Source organism: Mobula birostris, chromosome 6 (assembly GCF_030028105.1).
Source record: "Mobula birostris isolate sMobBir1 chromosome 6, sMobBir1.hap1, whole genome shotgun sequence".
NCBI classification, from domain to species: Eukaryota; Metazoa; Chordata; class Chondrichthyes; order Myliobatiformes; family Myliobatidae; genus Mobula; species Mobula birostris.
In genome coordinates, this window is record NC_092375.1 from 164,207,127 (window position 1) to 164,234,088 (window position 26,962).

Consider the following 26,962-nt stretch of genomic DNA (forward strand, 5'->3'; position numbering starts at 1 on the left):
GGATGCTGTCTAAGTGGCATGCCATCTTGGTGGTCAATGTCTCCCATCCATTACATAATGTACTGGGTGGGCACAGGAGTACATTCAGCCAGAGACTCATTCCTCTGAGACGCAGCACAGAGCGTCATAGGAAGTCATTCCTGCCTGTGGCCATCAAACTTTACAACTCCTCCCTTGGAGGGTCAGACACCCTGAGCCGATAGGCTGGTCCTGGACTTACTTCATAATTTACTGGCATAATTTACATATTACTATTTAACTATTTATGGTTCTATTACTATTTATTATTTGTGGTGCAACTGTAACGAAAACCAATTTCCCCCGGGATCAGTAAAGTATGACTATGACTATGACTATGACTAAAATACTTGTCCCATATCCCTCTCTTTGAATTAAAATCATCTCCACAGTGTTGGGTTAGAAGGCAACAAGATCTGATGGTTTATTAAAAGCTTTATTCATATAATTTAGGCTGAAACCTGTATGTTAAAAATCATATTTTAGGCAAAATTATTATAATGGATATTACCATATCTGCTTAAGCCAAAGGCCAAGAACTCATTCAAAAACCTTTCATTCTGCTCTGTGTTAGCCTATTGGTTCAATTGGTACAAGAATGAATCCAAACTCATTTATCAGTTCATGGTCTCTCTGTCCAGTTTCTGAGAAAAATATCCTCACCTTTTCACCAAAAAACATTTGGGACATTCTTTTCAGAATTTACAAAAAAGGGGCTCACTTCCCTACCCTTGTTTAGTGAAAAATAGTTATTTTGCTCACCATACCATCATGGGAAACTGTTTGCATGATTGTCGTTCCATCCCCACAACAGCAGCAGTTTCAGTTTAGCAAAAGTTCTATACCTTTGATCAGTTATAATTTTCAATAATTAAATAATTATTGAAAATACAATAATTTTCAATTATGTTCAATAATTTGATTGTGTGGATAGTCAGAGGCTTTTTCCCAGGATTGAAATGGCTAGCACGAGAGGGCATAGTTTTAAGGTGGTTGGAAGTAGGTACAGAGGAGATGTCAGGGGTGAGTTTTTTACGCAGAGAGTGGTGAGTGCATGGAATGGGCTGCCGGCGGCAGTGGTGGAGGCGGAAGTGATAGAGTCTTTTAAGAGGCTCCTGGATAGGTACATGGAGCTTAGAGAAATAGAGGGCTATGGGTAAGCCTAGGTAGGTCTAAGGTAAGGACATGTTTGGCACAGCTTTGTGGGCCATAGGGCCTGTATTGTGCTGTAGGTTTTCTATGTTCTATTTTCTATGTTCTATGTAATAAAATTTTATTTCACTATTAAAACCATGAGCTTTGTTTTAACTTTGTGCAGACAGGAAAGTAATTTTTTTAGGAGTAATGTTGTTGAATAATATTGGTAATGGCATTTATTCACATTTGGCCATTGTGGTGCTGGATTATCTGTAATTGAAGCAAAACAGCATACAAATGTAATTGGACCAAACCCAAATTTACCTGTGCACTAAGAGACAATTTGTGCATTTTTTATTTGCATTTATTAAAACTTTAAGGATGAGATTACTGAGCTGTCATTGAAATTATATGCTCGATAAAGGAAGCCATTTATACTCAGTACAGTTATGAAGAGATTTTGGTGCTGGTTACTTGATGAAATGTAACATTCTGTCATAAAAAGAACTATATGGCCAAAAGACATACAAGCAAATTCGGCCATTCAGCCCATCAGGTCTTCTCTGCCAATTCATCATGGCTGATTTATTTCCCTTTTTAACCCCAGTCAACTGTTTTCTCCCCATAAACTTTGACACTTTTACTGATCAAGAACCTCTGATACACCCAATGACTTGACCTCCACAACCATCTGTGGCAATGAGTTCCACAGCTTCACCACCTTCTGGTTCAAGAAATTCCTCTTCATCCCTCTTCGAAAGGGATGTCCTTGTATTCTGAAGCTATGCCCTCTGATCCCAGACTCTCCCACTACTGGAAACATCCTTTCCCTGTCCATATTTTTTAGGCCTTTAAGTATTCGGTTGGTTTTAATGAGGTCCCTCCTCATTCTTCCAAAATCCAGCAAATACAGGGCCAGAGGCATCAGTGTTACATATGTATTCTTGGGTCATTCCCGGAATCATTCTTGTGAATGTCTTCTGGACCCTTTCCAATGCCAGCACACCTTCTTAGATAAAGGGCCCAAAACTGCTCACAATACTCCAAGTTCAATCTGACCAGTGCCTTATAAAGCCTCAGCGTTACATTCTAGCCCTCTCAAAATGAATGCTAACATTCCATTTACCTTCCTTACTACCGACTTAACCTGGAAGTTAACCTTTAGAGCAGGGTTCCCAACCTTTTCAGAAAGTTATGGACCCCTACCATCAACCAAGGGGTCTGTGGGCCCCAGGTTGGGAACCCCTGCTTTAGAGGATCCTGCACTAGAACTTTCAAGTCCCTTTGTTCCTCTGTTTTCTGATTCACTTCCTCTTTGGAAAATAATCTGTGCCTTTATTCCTTCTACTACTGTGCATGATCATTCACTGTATTCCATCTGCTCATTCTCCTCATGTGTCTACGTCCTTCTGCAGACTCCCTATTTCCTCACCGCCACCAGCCCCTTCATCTGTCTTTTTATCATCTGCAAACTTGGCCACAAAACCATCAATTCTGTCATCTGGATCATTAACATACAACCCAAAAAGAAACAAATCCAACAGCATCCTCTGTGGAACACCAGTAGTCACCGGCAGACAACCAGAGGAGGCCCCTTTATCCCCACCTTCTGCCAGTCAGCCAATTTTCTGTAATGGAAACCATTTCCATTTCACTCACAAAGATTTATAGATCCTGACATACTTCAGATAATGTTGCCGCAACTCACACCACGATGCAAATTTACAATTGATACCATATGTAAACATAATGCAATATAAGCTGCCAGGACCTTCCAAATGCATACTGCATTTTATTCACATTAAGTAGTTTATATTTTCCTTAAGCATTTGCAAAACTAGTGGGTAACAGTTCCTTTAACATTAAACGTTATCCGTTAGTATATATTCACTCTCAGTTGAGTATTGGAATAATCAAAACATTTTAATATTTGAAAGCCTATCCACAGTGAAGTCACAAGCAAACAAAATTCTAAAACATAACTGTCAGTAATTTACCTCCTTTTATCTGACTGGACAACCATATTGAATGTGTGCCAGGCCAGGAATGCAGCAGCTGCATATTTTTATCACTTAAATATTCTGTCCTGTTTCCACTTCCAATAATATGCCTGAACCAGACTGACCTTCAAATATCTTCAGATCAAGTAAACTGAGCATCATCGTAACTCTGAATCATCTCAGCTGAATGCAAAAGATATGTAAATGTGTTCAGGTTAAGGGAAGATCTCTTCTACAATGGAAAAGAAAATGATAAGGGTTGTAATATAGCTTCTGTGATGAATCATCCAGAATAAATTTCACCGCAGTTTGTTTTCTTTTGTAACCACATATGGTATTTCCTCTACCTTGGAATGCCTTTGTTTTATTTTTCTATTCCTTTTATAATCATTAGGAATTGTCATTCATTTTTGCAATATACATTCCATTTATGCTAATTATTTCACTGTTATGCAGTGTATTTTCATTTAGTTTCTCCAGCTAGATGGTCTGTTTCCCTGATGTACTTTTCTACAACTCCATGATGATACCATTACAAAGTTTGTTAGGTTGAAGGAAATAGATATGAAAATATGTTATATAAATGTTTTTATTGGAGTTTATAATTTAGTAAAAGATGTTGAAGTTATTCTGTTATTGGCATCATCTTTAGGTTTTAGATCGCTGTTTGGGCGATTTGAGTAATATATTCTGGCAGAATTTATGGCAATTGCATAAACTGACTTTAAATTTTAGATATTCCACTCTTTCAAATGTCCAATGAATTTCTGGAATGGTTTTTATACTCATACAACTACAGTTGAGAAAGAATATTGCTGTGAAGTTTTACACTAAAAAATTCTTTATATTTTATTAACAGAATGGCACTCTACAGTTGATCCAAGTCCCAGTTCATTATGATATGCCCCCATGTGAAGATTCATACTTTTAATTATTAACTACACACCACAGATAGGTAGAACTTTTTAATCCACATGTCTCTTGTATGTGAGATAGAGAGAGACTGATATTGAAAATAATACCACTTTTAATTACTCACAGCGTACCAGTATTTCTATGGATGCTAAAAATTGAAAAGAATTACATGTGCATTAAACAAGAAAGTAAAAGTCAATGGAATATAACACTGGAGGTACGATATAAGTGGTTGTGTAAGAGCAAAATTTAAGCAGTGTTGCGCAAATCATACATATCCTCTCTGTCCGCCAGAGAAAGCAGGATCTCCCAGTGGCCACACATTTTAATTCCACGTCCCATTCCCATTCTGATATGTCTATCCACGGCCTCCTCTACTGTCAAGATGAAGCCACACTCAGGTTGGAGGAACAACACCTTATATTCCGTCTGGGTAGCCTCCAACCTGGTGGCATGAACATTGACTTCTCAAACTTCCGCTAATGCCCCACCTCCCCCTCGTACCCCATCCGATATTTATTTATATACACACATTCTTTTTCTCTCTCTCCTTTTTCTTCCTCTGTCCCTCTCACTATACCCCTTGCCCATCCTCTGGGTTTTCCTCCCCTCCCCCTTTTCTTTCTCCCTAGGCCTTCTGTTCCATGATCCTCTCATATCCCTTTTGCCAATCAACTGTCCAGCTCTTGGCTCCATCCCTCCCCCTCCTGTCTTCTCCTATCATTTCGGATCTCCCCCTCCCACTTTCGAATCTCTTACTATCTCTTCTTTCAGTTAGTCCTGACGAAGGGTCTCAGCCCGAAACGTCGACTGTACCTCTTCCTAGAGATGCTGCCTGGCCTGCTGCATTCACCAGCAACTTTTATGTGTGTTGCTTGAAATTCCAGCATCTGCAGATTTCCTCATGTTTGCATATACTATCCATGGTTTGATCATAGTCTTGAACAATTTGAAGTATTGTTTGCTATCAGACTGATGAGCACTATGGAGACTATGACCAGTGACCACTGCCCCAAAGTCTCAGATTTGCTGCAATAAAAATCTGCTTGAGGAACTCAGCAGGGTGAGGAGCAGTTGTGGGGGAATAGAGGATGTTGATGTCCTGATGGCAGAGTTTCTCTTCAAAATGTCAACAATTCTTCCCTCCATCCCCACCACCACCATGGATAATGCTCAGGTTTTGTCCAGCAGTTTGTTGTCTCAGATTCCAAAACCTGCTTTCTCTTGTGGCTTCACATTTGCTGCATTGGTTTGATTTGGGTTCGGCTTTATAATCATTCGTGACAAGGCCTCATTGCCCTCACAAAAGGTACACAGAATGTACTTTTTAAAGAAACATCCTGCTTCATCTTAATCATTCATTAATCACAATGGTACTATACAATTGATCCAAGTCCCAGTTCATTACAATATTCCCCCATGTGAAGATTCATTCTTCTAATTATTAAGTACACTCCACAATTAGGTAGAGCATTTCCAAAGACAATTGCACATGCATGGTCAATCTAATAATATTCACGGGGTCCTAGTTGCCGGAGATTAACATGAACATGTTAAAATAACTATTGATGGAAAGGCATCAAACAAGAATGACATACTTGCTGAAAAGTTCGAAGTACAAAGCAAATTTGCTATCAAAGTACATATATGTCACAATATAAAACCCTGAGGTTCATTTACTTGTGGGCAATCACAGTAAATACAATAAACACAATAGAACCAATGAAAGACGGCACCCAACAGGATTGACAACAACCAATGTGCAAAAAAATCTAGACAAATACAAAAAAGAAAGAAAAGAAATAATAATAATAAAGTAAGCAATAAGTATTGAGAACATGAGTAAAAGAGGCCTTGAAGGTGAGTTCAAAGGTCGTAGGAACAGTTCAGTGATGGGGCAGGTGAAGTTCAGTAAAGTTGTCCCTTCTGGTTAAAGAGCCTGATGGTTGAAGGGTAATATTTGTTCCTGATCCTGGTGATGTGGATCCTGAGACTCCTGTACCTTCTTCCTGACGGCAGCAGCGAGAGGAAAGCATGGTCTGGATGGTGGACAGATGCTGCTTTCCTGTACTAGCGCTTCATATAGATGTGCTCCATGGTTGGGAGGGCTTTACCAATGAGGACTGGGCTGTAGCAGGCTTTTCCGTTCAAGGGCATTGCTGTTTCCATACCAGACTGTGATGCAGCCAGTCAATATACTCTCCACCGCACATCTATAGAAATTTGTCAAAGTTTTAGATGACATACCGAATCTTCGCAAGCTTCTAAGAAAGGGAAAGTGCTGCCGTGCTTTCTTTGTAATGGCACTTACGTGCTGGACCCAGGACAGGTCCTCTGAGAAATGAACACTGAGGAATTTAAAGTTACTGTCCCTCTCCATCTCTGATCCCTTAATGGGGACTGGCTCATACACCTCCAGCTTCCTTCTCTTGACGTCAATAATCAGCTCCTTGGTCTTGCTGACATTGAGTGAGAGGTTGTCACTGCATCACCCCTCAGCCAGATTTTCAGTCTCCCTCCTATATGCTGTTTCATCACCGCCTTTGATTCAGCCAGCGACAGCAAAATTTAATACGGTGTTGGAGCTGAGCTTAGCCTCACAGTCATAAGTGCAAAGCAGGTAGAGCAGGGGGCTGAGCACAGAGCCTTGTGGTGCACCTGTGCTGATGGAGATTGTGGAGGAGATGGTGTTGTCAATCCAAACCAACTGGGGCCTACAAGTGAAGAAAAAATTCTCAGGTGGATGGACCTCCATGTATACAGACGTGGCAATAGATTTGGCACATCTGATGTGGATCAGTTATATCAATGGATCAGTAATGAAGGCAGTGATTGAAAGCTATAAGTCAGTCAAAATGCTGTTCTAACATTGTTGTTTTTTCTGCTTTTGATGAACATTTGATGCAACTCAAATTCTAATTTAGTTATTATTTACTAGTACTGCTTTTAAATTCCAGTATCAGTGCCATATCATATCAAGTTCAAGTTGAATGATAATTAAACCAGACATGAATATGGCCAAAGAAAACAGTGTTCCTCCAGAGCCAAGGTACAAAACACATGACCAACAGCACACGGCACACTTGCACTTAGCCCATAGCACAAATAGCACATATGGCTATGATTTCAGGAAAACATACAGTCACAAAGAAAAATTATAGCCCAAGTCCTTGAGTGGAATGACTATAAGATGTCCTGGTTTGGCTTGTTCTTCCACCAAGCAAAGACAGAAGGGCAGCACTGATGGGAGGGCCCAGCCCACACCCCAGTACGAAATCCAGAGGCGCCTGCTCTCTCCCACACTGACCCCAGCGCCTCCACCGCTGGGCGCCTGCTACAGTGAGAGCCTAGTCCATGCCACAACTGAGGCAATGCAGCCCCGCATCGTCAGTCTGGTCAATGAACCAGTGAACCGGGCTTGCAGAATTCTACACTACCAACGGGTTCTCGCGATCAAACTAAAAATGTCTAAGACAATTACTCACATTGTGCACCATCTTGACATGGCGATATATAACAGGTCCAGGCAAAAATGGAGCAAAGGTACACAGTAAGTCCAACTCCATCACTATCAAGCAATTCCCTGTTGGGATAATCCTGCAATACCTGATGTTTTAAGTATCCAGCGGTTCTTTGGGATCATAAAAAAAGACATACAGGATGAACAAATACACCTTTGATTGGACTGGAGTGGTTGTAGCGTCTAAGCATGCTGCCATCTTTTTAAAAGTCATACATCAGTTTATTTTTGGGCTTAGGTTTTCAGGTGTTACAGACAAAAAGAGTGGTCTGTTTTCTAGTTATGAATCCAGAAAACAATAATTTATCTCAAAGGTTCAGCAGATTACAAAGTCAGCAGCTTTGTATTGATTAAGAAAGTGATCTTGGTGATCTTGATTGCTTGGATCAGTTTTTAATAGAGTTCACTACATCTGGGTTATAATAACTAAGAATTTGTTTGAGGCCTTTGAGTTTCACAAGGGTACCGTACTCAGTAAAATGTCTGGCATCTTTCCCCTTGCTTTCCAGTCCCGAAGAAAGTTCTCAGCCTAAGACGTTGACTGTTCATTTCCACGGGTGCCACCTGACCTGTTGAGCATTTTGTGTGTGTTGCTTTGGATTTCCAGCAACTGCAGAATTTCTTGTGTTTAAGTAAAACATCTTGTTAATTAAACGGCAACTTAAATCCAGGTTAGTAGTAACATGGTTTGGTCAATGTAGCAGAGATGATAGGATGGCTTAAATGCAACAACTGCTATTACGAAGGTGAGAAAATCTGCAGAAATCTGAGAAACACACACAAAGAGTAAACAGCGGACATTTCGGCCTGAGACCTTTCATCAGGCCTGACAGTGACTTCCGGTAAGACGGCAGTATGCTTGGACACAGCAGGCACTCTGGTACAACCAAATATGCTATTACTATCATTTTAATAGAGGTTATGCTATTATAATTATCTTCATATAAGTTGCAGAAAACTGTGATATAGTGTCAGTAATGGCATGAACAGGTAGTGTCATAATATTTTAAAATTCTTTCACTATGCTCTAGGAGTGTCATTATTACATTGCAATTTTGCAGCAGATTCTGACCTTGTATTTCAGGAGTGTTCATCAGGCAAGAATATCCCTAGATGGCAGACAGCTTCACAGTGATAACTGTAAAGTACTTTTCATCTACCACATTATCTATTCTTACCCAAAGGCAATAAAATTACTGTTGATATAAACTTTGACAGTCAGTCAGTGGCATGATTTCACTATGAAGGCCAGTGACATATATCCAAATTGACCTGATTTTGAAATTCAAAATGACTATAAAAACATGAATTAGAAATGCTTTAATCACAACTCAGTTCTCCTCTAGTAATGGAAGGACATTTTAAAGGCATTCTTCAGTGCCTTTGGTGTTAGTAAATACATTTTGCAAGGAAACATGAAACACCAAATAAGACAATAAATGACTTGTATTCCATAATTTGAATGCCTCCTTGTGACAGCCCTGGGTACCAAGGAATAATTTCAAAAGTTTGCGGATAGCAGTTCAGTAAGCAGTGGGATGACTGTAACAGATTTCAAGGCAGCAGAGAAACTGTTGAAGTAGACAGATGAGTGGCGTGTGAAATTTAAGACAGAAAAGCATGACGTGATACATTTTGGCAGAAGTAATGAAGAGAGGTAATAAAAACTAAATGTATCCCTCTACAGCAACTGTGCCTTTTGAAGGTGGTCGGGCAGACTGGGACATTGCATATGAGGTCGTAGGCTTAATAAATGGCAGACAGAAGCAAATAGGTTACATTGAACGTTCACAAACTACTAGTCGGCTGTCAGTTGGAGTACTGTGGCAAATTTGCAGCACCACAGTTAAAGGATCAAAGATTCTGCAAACGCATTTTTGGAGAAAGGTACCCGGGTTGTGAATGTGGGGGGAATGGCAGCTTGGCTGTGGTTTTCTGGATAGACACAAAAGCAGCTGAGACTGTGCCCTTAGAGCAGGGTTCCCAGCCATTTTTTATGCCATGGATCGCTACAATTAACTGAGTGGTCCGTGGACCCTAGTTTGGGAACCCTTGCCTTTAGAGAAGGTTGAAGGAGATTTGATAGTCTTCTGTAAAATAGTATCTGATAATAGGTCCCAGATAAAACTATTTGCTCCAAATATGTTATCAGATAGTATTTTGTGCAATTTGTAATGAAAACTAATCCAATGTACATGGGTCAGATAACAGGGTGTGCAGAAAAGTGTCTAATGTTTAAATAAAAGACAAAGGAAAGGAATTAATTTAGCCAACAGTGAAACAGCATGAGGTAGCTGTTACCTTTGCCTCAGTCAATTTAACTGTCGAACTTTCACAGACTGAAGAGGAATTACTATATATGAAGTGAGATGGCCAGCTCCAATATCTGAGCCTGTCCCTCATACGCTGCAGAGGGAAGTACTATGTGCTGCTGCTTTCTTGAGAATATCAGCCTCTTTAAAGTTCTCTCTAAGCTCCATAGGAGAGACTGTCAGACGGGGTGTCATAGGAAATAGCAAGAGAATGATTATTTGAAGTAGTTGCATCATTGTCACTGCAATGAGTTCAAAAGGACCACATACCAAGTCAGGATAAAACATTAGGAAGAGGAGTAGCTACTCAAATCCTTGAGACTGTCAGTCAGTTGATACTGAACATCCAGGATTTGTGCCTTAGCTTCATTTACCCATCAGTCCTCTCTTATCCTATAGCCCATGTCTGTAAAAACTGTACATTATAGGAAAACTTTTACCACAGCAAATATTGCAGTAGCAATAGCAGTAGAGGGTTCTTATAGTAACCTAAACACTTAAGTATTTCTGAAAACTATTGTGCATTGCTTAAGCATTTATGGGTTGAGAATTTATGCAGCCAGGACTGCATCAATCAATCTATCAGTTGCGCTAAATTTTTTATGCATCCTATGAATAGCCTGATCAATTGTATAGGTAAGTTGCAGTAAACAATTTTAAATTTAACTCCAGCAGGATTCACTTTGATAAGCTGTCTGGGTAAATATGTACACATTAGACTAACTGCTCAACTGAAATGATATAGAAGCTTCTACTGTACCGTACTACAATCAATCTCTGAAAGACAGTCAAATGTGATAAACATATACGTTTATGTGGAGGATGCAAAATTGCTTACATACAGAAAAATGATTATCTGGTAGAAGCTGGGAAATCAGATCCAATTGAAGTGTTCCATCAACTGTGGGATTTTTATAGTTTCTACCCATGATATGAGCTCCAAACCAAAATTATATTTTAAAAGTAACTGTCTGTTTTACTTTCATAGTTTGTAGCTTGGCTGTAGCTGTTTACATGACAGAAGGGTGGAAAGTAGATTGGTAAATTTCATACTGGTAAAGGCCATTCTTGTAGTTGCCCTGAAACCCTTAAAATATTTTAAAGTAATTTAAAACATTGAAACAATTCTTCTTTGTAGCTGCTCTCTATTTAAATAAATTGATTCCACATTGAAGGTCCATGGACTCGGTGAACCACATAGGCCCTTTTTTATGTGCTGTAAAACTCCGATTTGCAAACACTTCTCAACAATCTCCTTTTTTATTCCAGGTCATTGCTTAAGTGTTTAGTATGCGTAGCACAGTTAGGTGAATAGACAAGTATATGATGGAGAAAGGAATGGAAAGATATGTTAATAGAGTTAAAGACTGGTCTAGAATATAAATATTCATTGGGCTGATTGGCCTACCTCTGTTTTGTATCATTTTAGGCAGCTTTGTGGTATCCTTGCACCGCAATTAAGTTTGTTTCTGCGGAGAATATTTTCTTTGTGGTTTGTTTATGCTCAGCAAGAGAGACTACACCCTAAATCCAGTGTGGTTATGAGCTGGTGTGTACCTTGAAATAAAAAATGCTGAAAATACTTTACTGGTTGAGCAGAGTCAATGGACAGAAAAAAATTGCTGTAGATCAGGCCGAATCATTTAGTTTTATTTTTGTCTGAACCGCTGAGTACTCTCAGCATTTTCAGTTTTAATGCAGCTACCTCAATATATTGCTTTTGTAGAATGGTGGATTTGCTGTATGAGAGACATTAAATAAATTTAAGGTTTAGAAGAGGAGATCTTATGACAAATATTTTAAAGACTTGGACAGCCTTAATGCAGGAAGATGTTTCTCCTGACTAAGGAGTCTCGGACTAGGGATCACAGTTTAAGAATAAGGGGCATACTAACCAAACTCAGGCTTCAGTCACTTTTATCTTTATTTTCTGTTAATATTACATTTACATTGTAGCCTGGTTCAGTAAACTGCTATCAGGTTGCTTAGGCCAACAACAGAGTAAGATAAAATGCTAAAAACAGTGGCAGCAAAGACACTATTGAGCCCACATTATTTTTAGGGTATTTATATTCCATCCAGGTGTGTTATTATGTGTGTACATAATAAAGAACTTCAGTTCCCAGTGTGCAATGTGGGTGGTTCACCCGGAACCAGAAATGGCATTGGGGGTGAACTGGGGAGCGCGTGCTAAGTGTGGAGCTAGAAGCCAGGATTATTAATAAACGTGCTAGTGTTTGAAAGCTCACGGGAAGTTTGTCTTCTATCAAGAACAAACATAATACCAAGGATACTAAATAATTACAATATCTAACGTCTAATCCAAAAATATCTAGTCCCACTTACAAAGCGTTAGAATTGTCATTCCCAGATTCTGGTATGTGTACCCCCGAGAGTATCTTTTTGCATTTTGAGGTACCTGTATTGATCACAGCTGATTGACCAATTGGTGTTGTGGTTGCTGTTGCTGGACCTTAGAAACAGGACCAGAACCTGAACCTGGCCACTGGTGTCTCTTGAATCTTGGAGGAGCATGGGCCTCACCTGCATGCGGTGGGAATGACTGAGGGGTTAGAAATGCTCCTTGCTTCTACTGTTCTTTTGTTTCACGCATGGCCCTCAAATAGTCCCTGAACCCAAAGGGTAGGACGTTACCGGGCAGGACTTCGTGACCAGCCCTGTTTAAGGCTGTATCAAATGTTAAAGCCTGGGTTAGTTTGCCAGCTGCTTTCAGACTCTTCACACGGCTTCTCCTGGCTCGGCCACTGACAGTGTGCGACCTCAGTCTGCCCATTCCCTCGCCTTTCGATGAGGTCCTTTGCTTGGGGTAGACAAGGTTAGTGCCAGTACTGCCATTGTTACTGTTTCTGTTGCTATTCCAAGCCAATGTATGTTGGGAGAGCTATGCAACAGCAGGTAAAGCTGGAAGACTCAGCTGCTGGGGAAGATTTGGGAAGCAATGGTTTAGAAAAATTGTAAACAGTAAATTGCAAGTACCCATTGAGGTTCAGGCCAAAACAATGATAATCAGAATGTATCCCTCAACACCGTGGCATCTGGACAGCAATGTGCATATTGGTGAGGAGAATGAACTTATATATTTAAACAAATATGGCTGGTACGAAAAGTGTATTCACCAGCTTGAAATTCAGGAGATTGGTTGAGTGGTGCAACAACAGTAACCTCTTACTCAGTGTCAGTAAGACCAATGAGCTGCTTATCATTGGAGGAGAGCGTATTGACTTCAGGTGGAAGAAATTGGAGATCCCTGAACCAGTCCTCATCAGGGGATCAGAGGTGGAGAGCATCAGCAATTTTAAATTCCTCTGTGTTATCATTCCAGAGGGCCTGTCTCAGACCCAGAACACAAGTTCTATTATGAAGAAAGCACGGCTTCTACTTCTTGAGACGTTTGCAAAGATTCAGCATGACATCTAAAACTCTTTTAGATGTTGGTGTAGAGCATATTGACTGACTGCATCACAGCCTGTTTTTGGAAACATCGATGTTCCTGAATGGAAAATCCTACAAAAATAGTGGATACGGACCAGTCCGTCACAGGTAAAACACTCCCCACCACTGAGCTAATCTACATGGAACGCTATTGCAGGGGATCCCACCACCCGGGAGATGCTCTCTTCTTGCAGGGGCAAATCAGGAAGGAGGTACAGGAGCTTCAGGACCCACACCACCATGTTTAGGAACAGTTATTACCCTCAACCATCAGGCTCTTGAACCAGAAGGGGTAACTTCACTCAGCTTCACTTGCCCCATCACTGAAATGTTTCCACAACATCTGGGTTCACTTTCAAGGACTTTTCATCTCATGTTCAAATCAATCAAGTTTAATTATCATTCAGACCATACATAGATATAGCTGAATGAGATGGCATTCCCCTGGGGCCAAGTTGCAAAACATTCAAAGTTGTAAGCAAACATTTGTAGCCCCCCTGGCCACCCTCAGGGTCGCTCGGCTCGCTGTCGTCTAGGGAAACAGTCTCGGCCCCGCCAAACTGGATAATTCGTTTGTGTGGATGCTGTGTGATGTACCCCACGCCGCCCAAATAACAGACAATACACCAGATACGATTAAATGATTTACAGTTTATAGATATTACTGGAACTATATAATTAAAAGAGAATAAAATATAAAAGGAAAATAAAAGGCGCCACACTTATCAAAGTTCAATCTCTTCGTGCACAAAAACCGTTGGAGCTCAAGGACCTTCTTCTTCACCCTGCGACCCCCTTAGACCACCTCGACCGGCCGCCTGGGACCAACAACGGTGGTCGACCAGACACTCCACACGAGTCCGTCTCCGTCTCCTCGCCGAACGTCCCGCTCGGGGTCCGACCCCGTTAGCTGACTCACAGCACCTCGTCCATCCTCTGTCTCGCTCTCCCGCGTTCTGCCCCAAAACCCCGCGCATACAGTATCTTCAAATACACCAAAACCATAACAACTATCCCAATTCGTTAATAGCACTCTCTTATCAGACTCTAAAGCAAAAACAAACTGTTAGCGCAAACTTTCTCAGTGTTTAACACAACAAAGCCCCATTCCCCAGATTAACATAACAAAGACGCCATTTTAATTAGCCTCCGCAGTAACATAAAAATCGAAACCCCCTTACACATTCAAAAATAGCGAGTAACATTATTAATAAATACCAAGTAAAGAAGCATATTCACTTGAAAAAAAACATATATAGTCCAAGACCCTGAGCGACAATGTCCAGCAGTTGCTGGTACAGACTCTCGGTAGTGTACAGAAGCACGCAATCCAATTCATCGTTCCATTGTTCGAACACAAGAGGTCAGCACTGACAGGCAAAGTCAGGCCCCAGCTGAACTCCAACACGCTGTAGCGCTTCTGTGTCTCTCACCTGGTCTGCAGCAGCAGGCAAGCCTGAGGCTTGAGGCCTAAAGGCTGATTTATACTTCTGCGTTAAATGGACGCTGTAACCTATGCAAGTGGCCTACGTGCGTTGTGAGTATTTATACTTGTGTGCTGGTGTGTCTGCGTCGCCCTGCAATTTGCGCGTGTCGCGCATACGCACACACCTGCCCGTGCAAGGCTTCATGGTCATGGTAGTCTTTCTCGGGGTAAACAAGTTTAAAGCAAGCGTCTTTTTTCGTAAAAGTGAAATGTGTCCTCCATAATTTCGGAGGTCTGTAAAGCTTTATGGAAAGCATTGCAGCCAGAGTTCCTTCCCTGCCCTTCAGTCACCCAATGGGAAGCTATTGCAGCGCAGGAGGAAATGTGATGCTACCAAGCGGGCCAATCACAGTTGTTGCAGTCTGCGTTGCCGCGACGCGTAGTTACATTTTGGGAGAGGTGCGCTTCAGGCAACGGCGTAAGGATCCGCGTAGGCTCTCCATAGAGTTTGCGGCTATGCCGTACCTACGGTGTCGAGTTAACGCACAAGTATAAATCAGCCTTAATTCTCACTACAGCTGAGGCCACATGTCAACCGTTTCACTACCAGTCGAGGGTAACAGCCCTGCTGCAACTTACATGACCTCTGTACAACAGAGTCTTGTGATTGCAAGTGAAATGTCCAAGACAGTCCCCCACTGCACCAACTCCGATGCTTCCGAGTAGCGGGCAACAACACGGTCTGCAGCCAAGACAGCTCCTCTGAACCCAAACCAGCTCCCCTGATATCCTGACCAGCCCCTTTGACATCTTGGCTGGCTCCACCCCCAACACCTCACTGAGGGAGTAGCCCAGCAGTACCCAAAGGTCAAACAGTAGAATTACCTTTGGATCATAAAAAAAATAAATTTTACAAGGAAAAACGCACCTTTGTTTGCTCCCCGAGAGGCCACTGTGTTCGCATGCGCTGCCATCTTACTGGATTTCTGAAAAAATTCCTTATTCTTGATATTTATTGCTTATTATTATCATTACTATTTCTTTTTTTCCTTTTTGTATTTGCACAGTTTGCTGTCTTTTGCACACTGGTAGTCTGCCCTGTTGTTGCGATCTTACGCTGATTCTGTTATGGTTATTGGATTTATTGACTCTGCCCGCAAGAAACTTATTCTTAGGGTTGTGTATGGACTTTGATAATAAATTTGCTTTGTACTGTGAGCTTTGATCTTGTCTGTTTCCTGTCAAGATAATGGAATATTGAAAATTTTGCAGTGTTGATTTTTATATGAAATTCAGTTGTTCTGATAGAATTAATATTCAACAGAAATAATTTCACCTTTTATTTAGTTTTATGTTGATGCACACGAATAATTTAAGCATTGGTACGCTTTAACGTATTGAATTGACTTTATTTCTTACATCCTTCACATACATAAGGAGTAAAAATCTTTATGTTACGTCTCCATCTAAATGTGCCAGGTGCAATCATAGTAATTTATAATAGATAGGACAGTCAATGTAATATAGAGTACACTCAAATCAGTGTGAGTTCATCAGTCTGATGGCCTGGTGGAAGAAGCTGTCCCGGAGCCTGTTGGTCCTGGCTTTTATGCTGCAGTACTGTTTCCCGGATGGTAGCAGCTGGAACAGTTTTTGACTGGGGCGACTCAGGTCTACAATGATCCTTCGAGCCCTTTTTACACACCTGTCCTTGTAAGTGTCCTGAATCATGGGAAGTTCATACAGATGCGCTGGGCTGTCCGCACCACTCTCTGCAGAGTTCTGCGATTGAGGGACCAAGATTATTGCCTGCTGTTGGACGTGAGTAAGTATTGTTTATTTAAGTACAGCAGGAATTGAATGAAATGTCACATCGAAATTGCCAATATGTATTATTGGGTAGTTGTTGTACAGTAGCAACCAAAGTGTAAAAACAAATCACATACAGAAATATTCCACAGCTCAGAAAGAGTGGGATCTAGTCATTCTCAGTCTTGAGTGACAGCATAAAGAGAGCAAGATGTGTTTTCTGATATGTCAACCTACCTATAAACTTTCCTCTGTGTTAATTGTTTCTAGATATTAAAGGAATCAAGGATATTGGGTTGACACAGGATAGTAGCGCTGATTTCATATATATGCCACGATATTACCTCCTGCTTCTGTTTCTTACTTTCTATAAATTGTTTTCTGCTTTGCTGTCATCATACGCACCACACACAAAATGCTGGCGGAACTCAGCAGGCCAGGCAGCATCTGCGGAAAAGAGTACAATCGACATTTTAGGCTGAAACCCTTCAGCAGGACTGGAGAAAAAATGATGAGGAGTTGGAGTTAAAAGGTGAGGGGAGGGGAGGAAGAAACACAAGGTGAGAGGTGAAACCTGGAGTGGGGAGGAGTGAAGTAAAGAGCTGGGAAGGTGATTGGTGAAAGAGATACAGGGCTGGAGAAGGGGGAGTCTGATAGGGGAGGACAGAAGGCCATGGAAGGAAGAAAATGGGGGAGGAGCACCAGAGGGAGACGATGGGCGGTCAAGGAGATAAGGTGAGAGAGGAAAAAGGTGGATGGGGAATGGTGAAGGGGTGGGGGTGGGAAGTGGCCATTACCAGAAGTTCAAGAAATCGATGTTCATGCCATTGGAGGCTATCCAGGAGGATTATTAGGTGTTGTTCCTCCAACCAGAGTGTGGCCTCATCTCCTCTACTGTTGCGACCATGGATTGACATATTAGAATGGAAATGGGAAGTGGAATTAAAATGGGTAGCCACTGGGAGTTCCTGCTTTTTCTGGTGGGCAGAATGTAGGTGCTCGGTGAAGCAGTCTCCCAATCTATGTTGGATTTCACCGACATACAGGAGGCCACACCAGAAGCACAGGCACAGTAGATGACCCCAAAAGACTCACAGGTGAAGTGTCACCTCACCAAGAAGGACTGTTTGAGGCCTGAATGGTAGTGAGGAAGGAGGTGTAGCACTCATTCTGCTTGCAAGGACAGATCAGTGGGGAGGGACGAATGGGGTAGCCTCCAACCTGATGACGTGAATATTGATTTCTTGAACTTCTGGTAATGACCACCCCCCACTCCCTCTCCTTCACCATACCCATCCCCTTTTCCCTCTCTCATCTTATCTCTTTGCCTGCCCATCACCTCCCTCTGGTGCTCTTCCCCCCTTTTCTTCCTTCATGGCCTTCTGTCCTGTCCCATTAGATTCCCCCTTCTCCAGCCCTGTTTCTCTTTCACCAATTATCTTCCCAGCTCTTTACTTCACCCCTCCCCCTCCCAGTTTCACCTTTCACCTTGTGTTTCTCCCTCCCCTCCCCCCACCTTTAACTCCAACTCCGCATCTTATTTTCCAGTCCTGCTGAACAGTTTCAGCCCGAGACATTCACCGTATTCTTGTCAATTGATGCCGCCCGGCCTGCTGAGTTCCTCCAGCATTTTGTGTGTGTCGCTTGGATTTCCAGCATCTGCAGATTTTCTCTTGTTTATTATCACACGATTTAGAATTATAGACAAAATGATCTTTGTCACACTTTAAGTATATAATTGGAATACCAGTGTGTTGATGCCTATGCCGTTCAATGGTTTCACTTGAACGAAACACTGCTAACCTGCGTAAAGAGTCCTGCAGTGTGCGTTGATGTACCCTGATGAAATATATATTCAGTGGCCACTGAGTGTATGTCCATGGTCCTCTGCTGCTGTAGTCCATCCACTTGAAGGTTCAATGTGTAGTGCATTCAGAGATGCTTTACTACATACCACTGATGCCATTCCCTGCAAACTCTAGAGACAGTTGTGCATGAAAATGCCACGAGGTCAGCACTTTCTGAGATACTTAATCCATCTTGTCGAGTACCAGCAATCATTACACAGTCAAAGTCACTTTGGATCACATTTCTTCTCCCATTCTGATATTTAGTCTGAACAATAATTGAACTTCTTGACCATGTCTGCATGCTGTTATGCATTGAGTTGCTGCCACCTAACTGGCTGGTTATGTAAGCAATCATACTCAACTGCCCAATCTTAATTTGGTAAGCCCATTACCCCTACTGGGGTAACGGAGGGTGGCTCGTGAGAGTCCTCTGTTCCGGGCCAGTCTTTCACAATGTTTCCAGGTGTAGCTCATCTTCTTGGTGTCACCTTCCTGTCCCAGAGTTGAGGTCTTAGCAGCTTCTGTGGCATTTCTGTAGCTCTGGGATTTTATGGGGCAGGGTTGCCAGCTGCATGCTCAACCCTTCTCCTTTCACAGCTGGGCTTGGGACCGTCCATGCCAGAGTTCATCTGCCCAAAGTGTATGCTTTACTTTTCCAAAGTGAGTGCTACGTTACTGTTTTCAAGTTATCTAGCTCTGTTTGGTTAACTAATAAAATCACATGCTGCAAACACAATGGCAGAAAATAGTCCGCTAGTGCATGGTATCTCCTGCTCATTAAATCCTGTCCCTCCCTGCCCATCCATTTGCCATATCCCTTCCCAATCATGGATCTTTGCAAGTTCTTACTTGCTATGAAGTACCTAATGAGGATACATACTCTGGTGTGGTCAAGAACCAATCAGCACCCTTTATTGTGTTATAGAGTCAGCAATTATTGCACCACCCAGCAATGTATTCCGGAGATTCCTAGGTTACCATAAAGTTTAAGCTGCTCAGAAGTAAATAAACAAGAAAACATTGATCTCATTTAATAAGGTAATTTATTTTTAAGGATAGAGTGATTCTTGTGATTTTTTTCCAAGAGTTCAGGAATTGTTTTCAAGGTCACTATTGACTTGCATAGTGTAAGACTTGATTTACATTGAGTGGTTCAATAAATAAAATGTTATATCTTTATAGTGTAGATATTCTGAATTGAAGATCTATGCATATTAATATTGTGTATTTTATCTTCATCAATTGTCTGTGTTGGTTCACCAGCAAAAATGAAGAAAAAATACATTTTCTTACTTTTTCTGCACTTAATTTAAAATTATTTGATAAATTCTGGGTTCTCAGGTTTGAAAATTTTTATGTAACAAACTAGAGAATCTTCTGTCCATCAGACTAATTAGAATTTTCACATGGAACTAAACTCCTAAAATTATGCAGCTTGATTGAACACTGTGCAGCTTATTCACAGAAGTCTCTCAAGGAGGCCTATTTGTGGAAGTTATCTAGCTTTAGGCTAAAATTGCAATTTCTTTCAATCATCTCCAAACAATTACATAGTCTGATTTGGCAGATTTCCCTAACAAAAGCTTGTGCTTGTTGCCAAGCAGAATCTACAGTAGCAAAAAACTGGTGCCATCAATATAAAATAAAAATTCAACAGGTTGAGCAGCATCTGTGAAGAGAATTAATGTTAATGGTATTAACATTTCAAGTCAGTGATGGCTCATCAGAATTAGGAAGAATGAGAAATAATTACTTATTTGGGATTAATGATCAGAAACTTCTTCATTTAATGGGTAATCAACCTTGGCAATTTTTGATCCAAGACAGTTGTGTTGGCTTAGATTCTGAGTATGTTGAAGACAAAAAAATAGAGTTTTGTATTGGAGATGGAAGGGAACTGTGGAGCAGGGACAAGGGGCTAAATGGTTCGCTCTTCCCATTAGATTTTGGAAAATGAGAAAGGCTAACAGAATCCAAGGGAATGTCCAATCATGTGGAAACTAGGAAAGATTGAATGACAAACTGGTAGTGGTGTCAGCTCGCAGAGAACGGCAAAGGCCGGTGAATAACTTCTATTGATTAATCCTTAACTGTCTCTTTCAGTTAATGCTACCTCCACTCTTGCATCATCCGATCTCTCCTGGACTCCGTTCTGTTGTACACACATTCCACATCTCCCTCTTCACTTTCCCCAATCCCAACTGTTGTATTTCTAAGTAATTGATCATTAGTTTACTATTGTTACATGTATCTTGGTAAAAAGCATCGTTAGCATGCTATCCAGACTAGTCATTCCATACTTCAAAGGAAAAACAGTAAGCGAATGCAGAATATAGTATTACATTTACAGATAAGGTGTAGTTCAGATCGTCAAGAGATCAGGAGTCAAGACCTCCATTCAAAGGCCTTATAACAGCAGGATAGAAACTGTCCTTGAACTTAGTGGTCCGTTCTTAAGCTTTTGCATTTTCTGCCCAATGGATTGTGGGGGTCTTTGATTATGCTGGCTGCTTCTCTGAGACAGCAGGAAGTGCAGATATTTATGATAAATTGGACTGTGATTACAATTTTCTGCAACTTCTTGTTGTTTTGGGCAGTGCAGTAGCCATACCGACCTGTCATGCAACCCAAAAGGATGCTTTCTGTGATGCGTCTATTAAAAGAATAGTGAAAATCATTGGGACATAAGCAGGGGAATAACCAAGGAATTAAGAGATAGGGTTTGAAGATTTATTTTGTATAGGTTGTTAAGAAATTCAAATGATCTGCCAGAATTCACATTGGAAGCAAAAGGTTTTTTGTATAGTGTGACACAGAGGTCTTAAATTACTTTTGGTGGTGGGGGGGGGGGTGAGGATTGAATAGGATATTGAGTAAGACAAATATGGCTGAAGAGTCCCTCTTTCAGAGAACAATCCAGGCAATGGGTTACTCTCTGTAAAATTTAATTACCACAAATGATCATCAACCCCATAAACCCACAGAGTTTATTAAAAAAAAAGGGCATCAGATTACTGGTTAAAAAATGTTCATGTTATTAATGAGCATGTCAGCTAGCAAATTCAAGGGTTTAAAAGATGTGATGTAAACTGTGATTCCTTGGTGTGTCTACCTACTTTATGCAGCTCGGCTGTTTGGTTTTTCCCAGATTACTAATCAGCTTCAGTCTTTCTGTTATTTTGAACCACATGCTTGATTTGCAAAATTGCCAATTAAAAGCATTGATGAAGGTTTGGGTTGGTGGTCAGAGTACATCTGTCCTTTTAAATGTAACAGTTGTTACCGCAATCACAACATGTCCTAGAAGTAGAAAATCTAAATATTTTTTGTTGAATTCATATCTGCAGCAAATGCTAAATAGAGAATTGCTAAAAAAAAGTCTTGTTCCTTACTGAAACTGTGCCTCTTTCTCCCCCTAAATCTGATCTTCCTTTTCCCTCCTTTAATTTTATGCCTCTAGCTGATTTATGTCTGAATTCACTCACACTTTTTACATTCTCCCTTGTTCTTCCTCATTTAAAAAAAAATTTCACGGGACAATGAAGCAGATTGGTGGCCCCACTACTCACTCACTCAGTTTGGACATCCTTTCAACTTTAGATACTGAATCTACTTGGCATAATAGCAGCTCTTGGCACAAATCTTTTGAACTGAAAGGCGCAGGATTTAACCCATAGTGCAATTTGCAAGATGTCCTAATTCTGCGGGCTTTACCAATGGAATAAATAGTTACATTTAATCTGCTCAGTAGGCCATTATTTTAAAGTAGTATTATTTTATAGTTTATTGTACTTCCAACCATCTGTGATTATTTAATGTTATAGCTGGCTTGAGCCATATCGATATATTGTGATTGAATTTTGTTGTTACAATTTAATGCCTAGAGGCATTTTACTTTGTTAGAGGCCAGATTTATAAATGTCACCTGGTACTGTTCAAATAGAATCTATTAAATGAGATTTCAATGAATACAGCTTCCGGTGCAGTTTTATTCAGTTACAGTGTTGGTGAGATTGTTTTAAAGCAAAAAAACTGTTAAGTTTAAGAATGCTAGTGTGATATTATTGTTTAATGTAAGGCAAATACCGAAAATGTCTTTAATAGAGGGCTGAAGAATTAGAACAATGCAGTATTTAAAGGGCTTCATAAAAAAATGACCACTTTGTGCAAAGCAAACTTTACTTTGTCTGTTATTTCAAAAGAAGGGAGTTTCTGAGTTGTTAAAGACATTATTTGTTTCTATTATGTACATAACAGAAGTTTATTATGTACACAAATGTTGTAACTGAGAAACTACTTGAATGACATTCTCTTGTGATACTGAGTGTTGTGAACAAATCAGAGACGAAATGATAAAATGACCTCTATTATGGTTGATTTGCATAATCTCCTTGCAGCACTCAATTCAATGCTCCAATTGGCTACCTTGCTTTCATCAAACGATTGGTTTTAATAGGTGGCTGCCCCCAGCTTCCTCAGCTCAACAGAATTGTTCCGACAAGGGTGACACGCACTCATTCTACCTGCCAGGATGACTCACGCACCATATGTCTCCTCTGAATCTCAACTTGTACAGCTGTGTGGATATGCTGTGTTTCAGCGAGGAAACGATTGTGTGGGCTTCACATCTCAGTTGACACATACAGTGTAATTGTTTGACATAATTCATCGCCAAGAAAATATTTCCACATGATGACTGCAAGTGTTTTACTTTATTTATTAATTTATTCATTTTATTTTGTCATTGACAGGAAGTACATGCCATGCTAACACACTTCCTGCATTTGTACGGACACCAACCCTGATGATGCAGCCATCACTTGATGTCAAATCATTTATGCCTTTTCCAGTGGATACTGGCTCAGCTGTTGGACTTTTCCCAAATTTTAACACAGTGAGTAAAAACTGAAATGTGTTCGTTTTCTTTCTGTCCCCCAAATTGATTGGCATACTGCTACCCAGTAGATGGAGCCTGTTCTCAAAGAAAGATTCTAAACCCTGGGTTGCAAATATTAAGCCAGGCTTCCAAAATGTTTATCGATGTGATTTCATGTGAGTTCAGCTTACATGCTGTATTCATCTGTGCAGCCAGTTCTGGTTTCTATTAAACCCACCACGTTGCAATGTAGATGAGGCTCTGCAGCAGCTAACTCCCAGCAACCGTGAACTGTTCACATTGTTAAAATGTTCATGCTGTTGGTCTGATTTCAGGGGAAACTATAAGAGCAGCAGAGTAAGTGAGAAAGTATTGATTTTGAACCAAAAGAAACAAATGCAGTTTTGGTAGTTTTTTTTGACGAAAAGCTGTTTTGTGAAACATATTGATTTCAAGTATATTTCAGTTGTAGCAAGATGTTTTCTTTGTACCACTAAAAAATAAGCAATATTTTAAATGTTTTATTTGATAATTATACTTTGGATTACATATTATCAGCATCAGTAAGCTCATAAAAATTGATTGCAAGAGAATTATAAAAACAAGTAACGCAATTGACCTTATCATTGTAGCTGTTTTCTCTTGCCATAAAATCCTTTCTGACACACGCTTTATGTAGGTAAGCTTCAATGTTTCTAGCCTATAAATCTTTGAGCTTACTGAGCCGTTTGGGGGAAAAAAAGCATTATGACAAAATAAGCCTGAGCTTAAGGTTTATTAGAAATGCTGTTTTTGGAAAATATGTTGGCTCTCACTGATTCATTTTATTTCCAAATATCTTTAAAACATTTAATATATCAGCGGTGTCTAGTGAAATATGAAAATTGTATCTGATATACAGTATTATGGCTGTCATAATTCTGAACTTTAAAATAATGAGAAAACATTCATTTATCTGAACTACAAACTGAAGGAAAAATATCTCTCATTATAGAGAGAGTACAGATATGTTTGACTTAAGATTGAATATCTTAATTAATACAGAATTATGTTATCACTGTGGGTGTTTGAAATGTACCCGGGTTGTTAACAACATTAATTCTTTTAGCAAATTAATCTAGTGTGAAAGGAGATTATAACAGGGGATTTCAGGTCTCTTATAAATTATGCTGTTGTTAAATGCACGGCTGTTCACCCAAGGTTGCTTATGTGAATCTCTTAAAAGGTTTACCGTTTTTTTTAACTTTAAATTGAAATTGGAAAACTGAAACCAAGAATATTTCAACCTTATGAGTCGCTCTGTATCAATATTGTTAGAAACATACAGAAATTTATTTTAATTGCATCTGTGTTTATTGATGCCATTTATGATTTAAGATTCATGATTTGATGCCAAAGACAAATATGCAGCACCTTTTGACGAATATGCATGATGACTTTACAAAGTCTGTTATATGTATGAAGGGGGTTGAATGTAAAGTCATCTCTACGTGCACATTTTCACCAATGAATTATGTCATTGTTAGGAACACCATTTGCAAATCCATTGTATCATTGCTGAGAAGCAAGACGAAAGCCTTCCAATCGACTGTATGGAGCTTTTATCTTCAGACTCATTCACTGGACCAGCAGTGATAAGGAATTTAAAATGAAGGAGAGCACTAGTGATCTTTACACAAAAAAAACTTGCTTTTTATCAGTTGTGCAGTATTTTTAAAGTGAAAGTTTCCATACTCTATAAAATGTGTCTTACTTTCATTGTTATGTCTCAGAAGCTGTGATTTCAGTTGGCTTCAGACATGTGTATATGGGTTCTGCCCAAACTTTGCATTGTGGTGTTATGACTATGGTAAGAGCAGCATCCCAACTAGCAACCCAGTTATCCCTCCTCTCAGCTTCATTGGAAGCTGGTAAGAGGTCAGCATGGGATGTCAAATTATCTTTCAGCAGGCAGCAATACCAGTATCAGTGTGAAGTTTAATGTGTAGTAAAAGGGTGACTTGTGATTTCCATGCAAGAAGGAAAAAGAGGGAATGCTCTACTTTATTGATTTATCAGTATCTGGCAAGGCAATCATCTATTGCCTTACTTTGATGACCCTGGTGAAAGTAGAGGTGAACCACATTCTTGATCAAAGGCATTCTTTATGGTGAAGGCATTTCTGCTGCTGTTGGAGAAAGGAATTTCAGGAGTTAGATCCAGCAACCTATTTCCAAGTGAATATGGTATACGATCTTGGAATGAAACTTGGGGGTAGCGCTGTCTGCATACAGTTGCTGTTCTTGTTGTTGGTGATAAAGGTTACAGGATTGGGAGATCCTATTAGAGCACTAAAGGTGAATAATTGCAATGTATGCCACTGTGTACCGTTAGTGAATGGAATGAAGGTTGATGGAGTCCTTGTCAAGCTGACTACTTTACTCAGGATGGTTCTGACCTTCTTGAGAGACTTTTTTTTTTAGCTGCATTCAACATGCAATCATTTTCCTTGTAGATGCTTCGTAAGGCTTTGCAGTATCAGAAGGTGAGTCATCTATAGTCTGGCATACTTTGTGTCCACAGGCTTTACCTAGTTGATCTAATTAAGTTCATCTCTTTTCTTCCAGTCCTGCTAAAGGGTCTGGGCCTGAAACATTGACTGTACTCTTTTTCATAGATGCTGCAAGGCCTGCTGAGTTTGTCTTGCATTTTGTGTGTGTTCTTTAGTTAAGTTTTTGGCCAGTAGTGAAGCTCGGCATGTTAATGGTGGACTATTCTATGAAAGCGATACCATTCAACCTAAAGAGGAGACGTTCGATACTCTTAAAGTGGAAATAATCATTGCCTGGCAGGAATGTTGCTTGCCATTTAATTAGGCTATGTCCAAATGTCTTCAACTTCTTGAGTGCAGGCTAGACGGCTTGCAAAGAGTTGCAAATGGAATTGAATATTATACAATCATCAGTTAACATATGAGCTTGTGATGGAAAGAACTTCAGTGGTGAAGCAGCGTAGGATAGCTGCACCCAGGTCAATGTCCTGATGAGCTCCTACAGTCATGTCCTATCTTTGGAATAATTGACCACAACAGCCATAAACATTATCTTTTGTGTGAAGTATGAATCTAATAAATGATATGTTTTCCCTTTGTTCCTCATTGAATTCAGTTTTGGCTTGACTCTCGATGCTACACTCAATCAAATTCCGCCTTGGTATCAAGGGCATTGACTCTCATCTCTACAATTCAACTGTTCAATTCATGTTTAGAGCAAAACTGTTTTGAGGTCTGGACACGATAGGTTCCAGTGAACCCTGAACTGAGCATGTATAAATAGGCTATGAATGAGGGCCAATCAGCAGGTCTGTTGTGACACCTTTGATCACTTTGCTGTTTATTGTCAGTAGACTGATTTAAAATGTATGGTACGTCCTCGTCTATGAATGTGGCATATCTTTGATGTATTACACATTATTGGAAGGATATTAATGTTGTAACTGTATTTGAAACAGCTTAGCTAGACTGCAGCTAGTTCTGGAGTGCAGGTTTTTGGTACGCCTTCAATGTTGTATGGCCTCATAGACTTCATGTTAGTGCTTTCAGCAATGTTTTTTCATCTCATTTGGAGGGAATAAAATTGGCTGAAGATTTGTTTGTGTGATGTGATCA

At 40.2% G+C, this 26,962-nt stretch overlaps 1 protein-coding gene across 5 annotated transcripts in view; it reads left to right on the plus strand.

The window, feature by feature from the left end:
* znf385b (zinc finger protein 385B) overlaps positions 1–26,962 on the plus strand; it is a 307,211-nt gene that overhangs the window by 147,576 nt on the left and 132,673 nt on the right. For 3 of the 5 annotated variants that reach the window (XM_072259629.1, XM_072259631.1, XM_072259630.1), the window contains one exon: positions 23,192–23,334. In XM_072259629.1, coding sequence (XP_072115730.1) covers positions 23,192–23,334 — 143 coding nt within the window. Of the gene's footprint in view, positions 1–23,004; positions 23,088–23,191; positions 23,335–23,591; positions 23,674–26,962 lie in introns of those variants that run through there. The other 2 variants (XM_072259632.1, XM_072259633.1) reach the window with 2 other exon arrangements.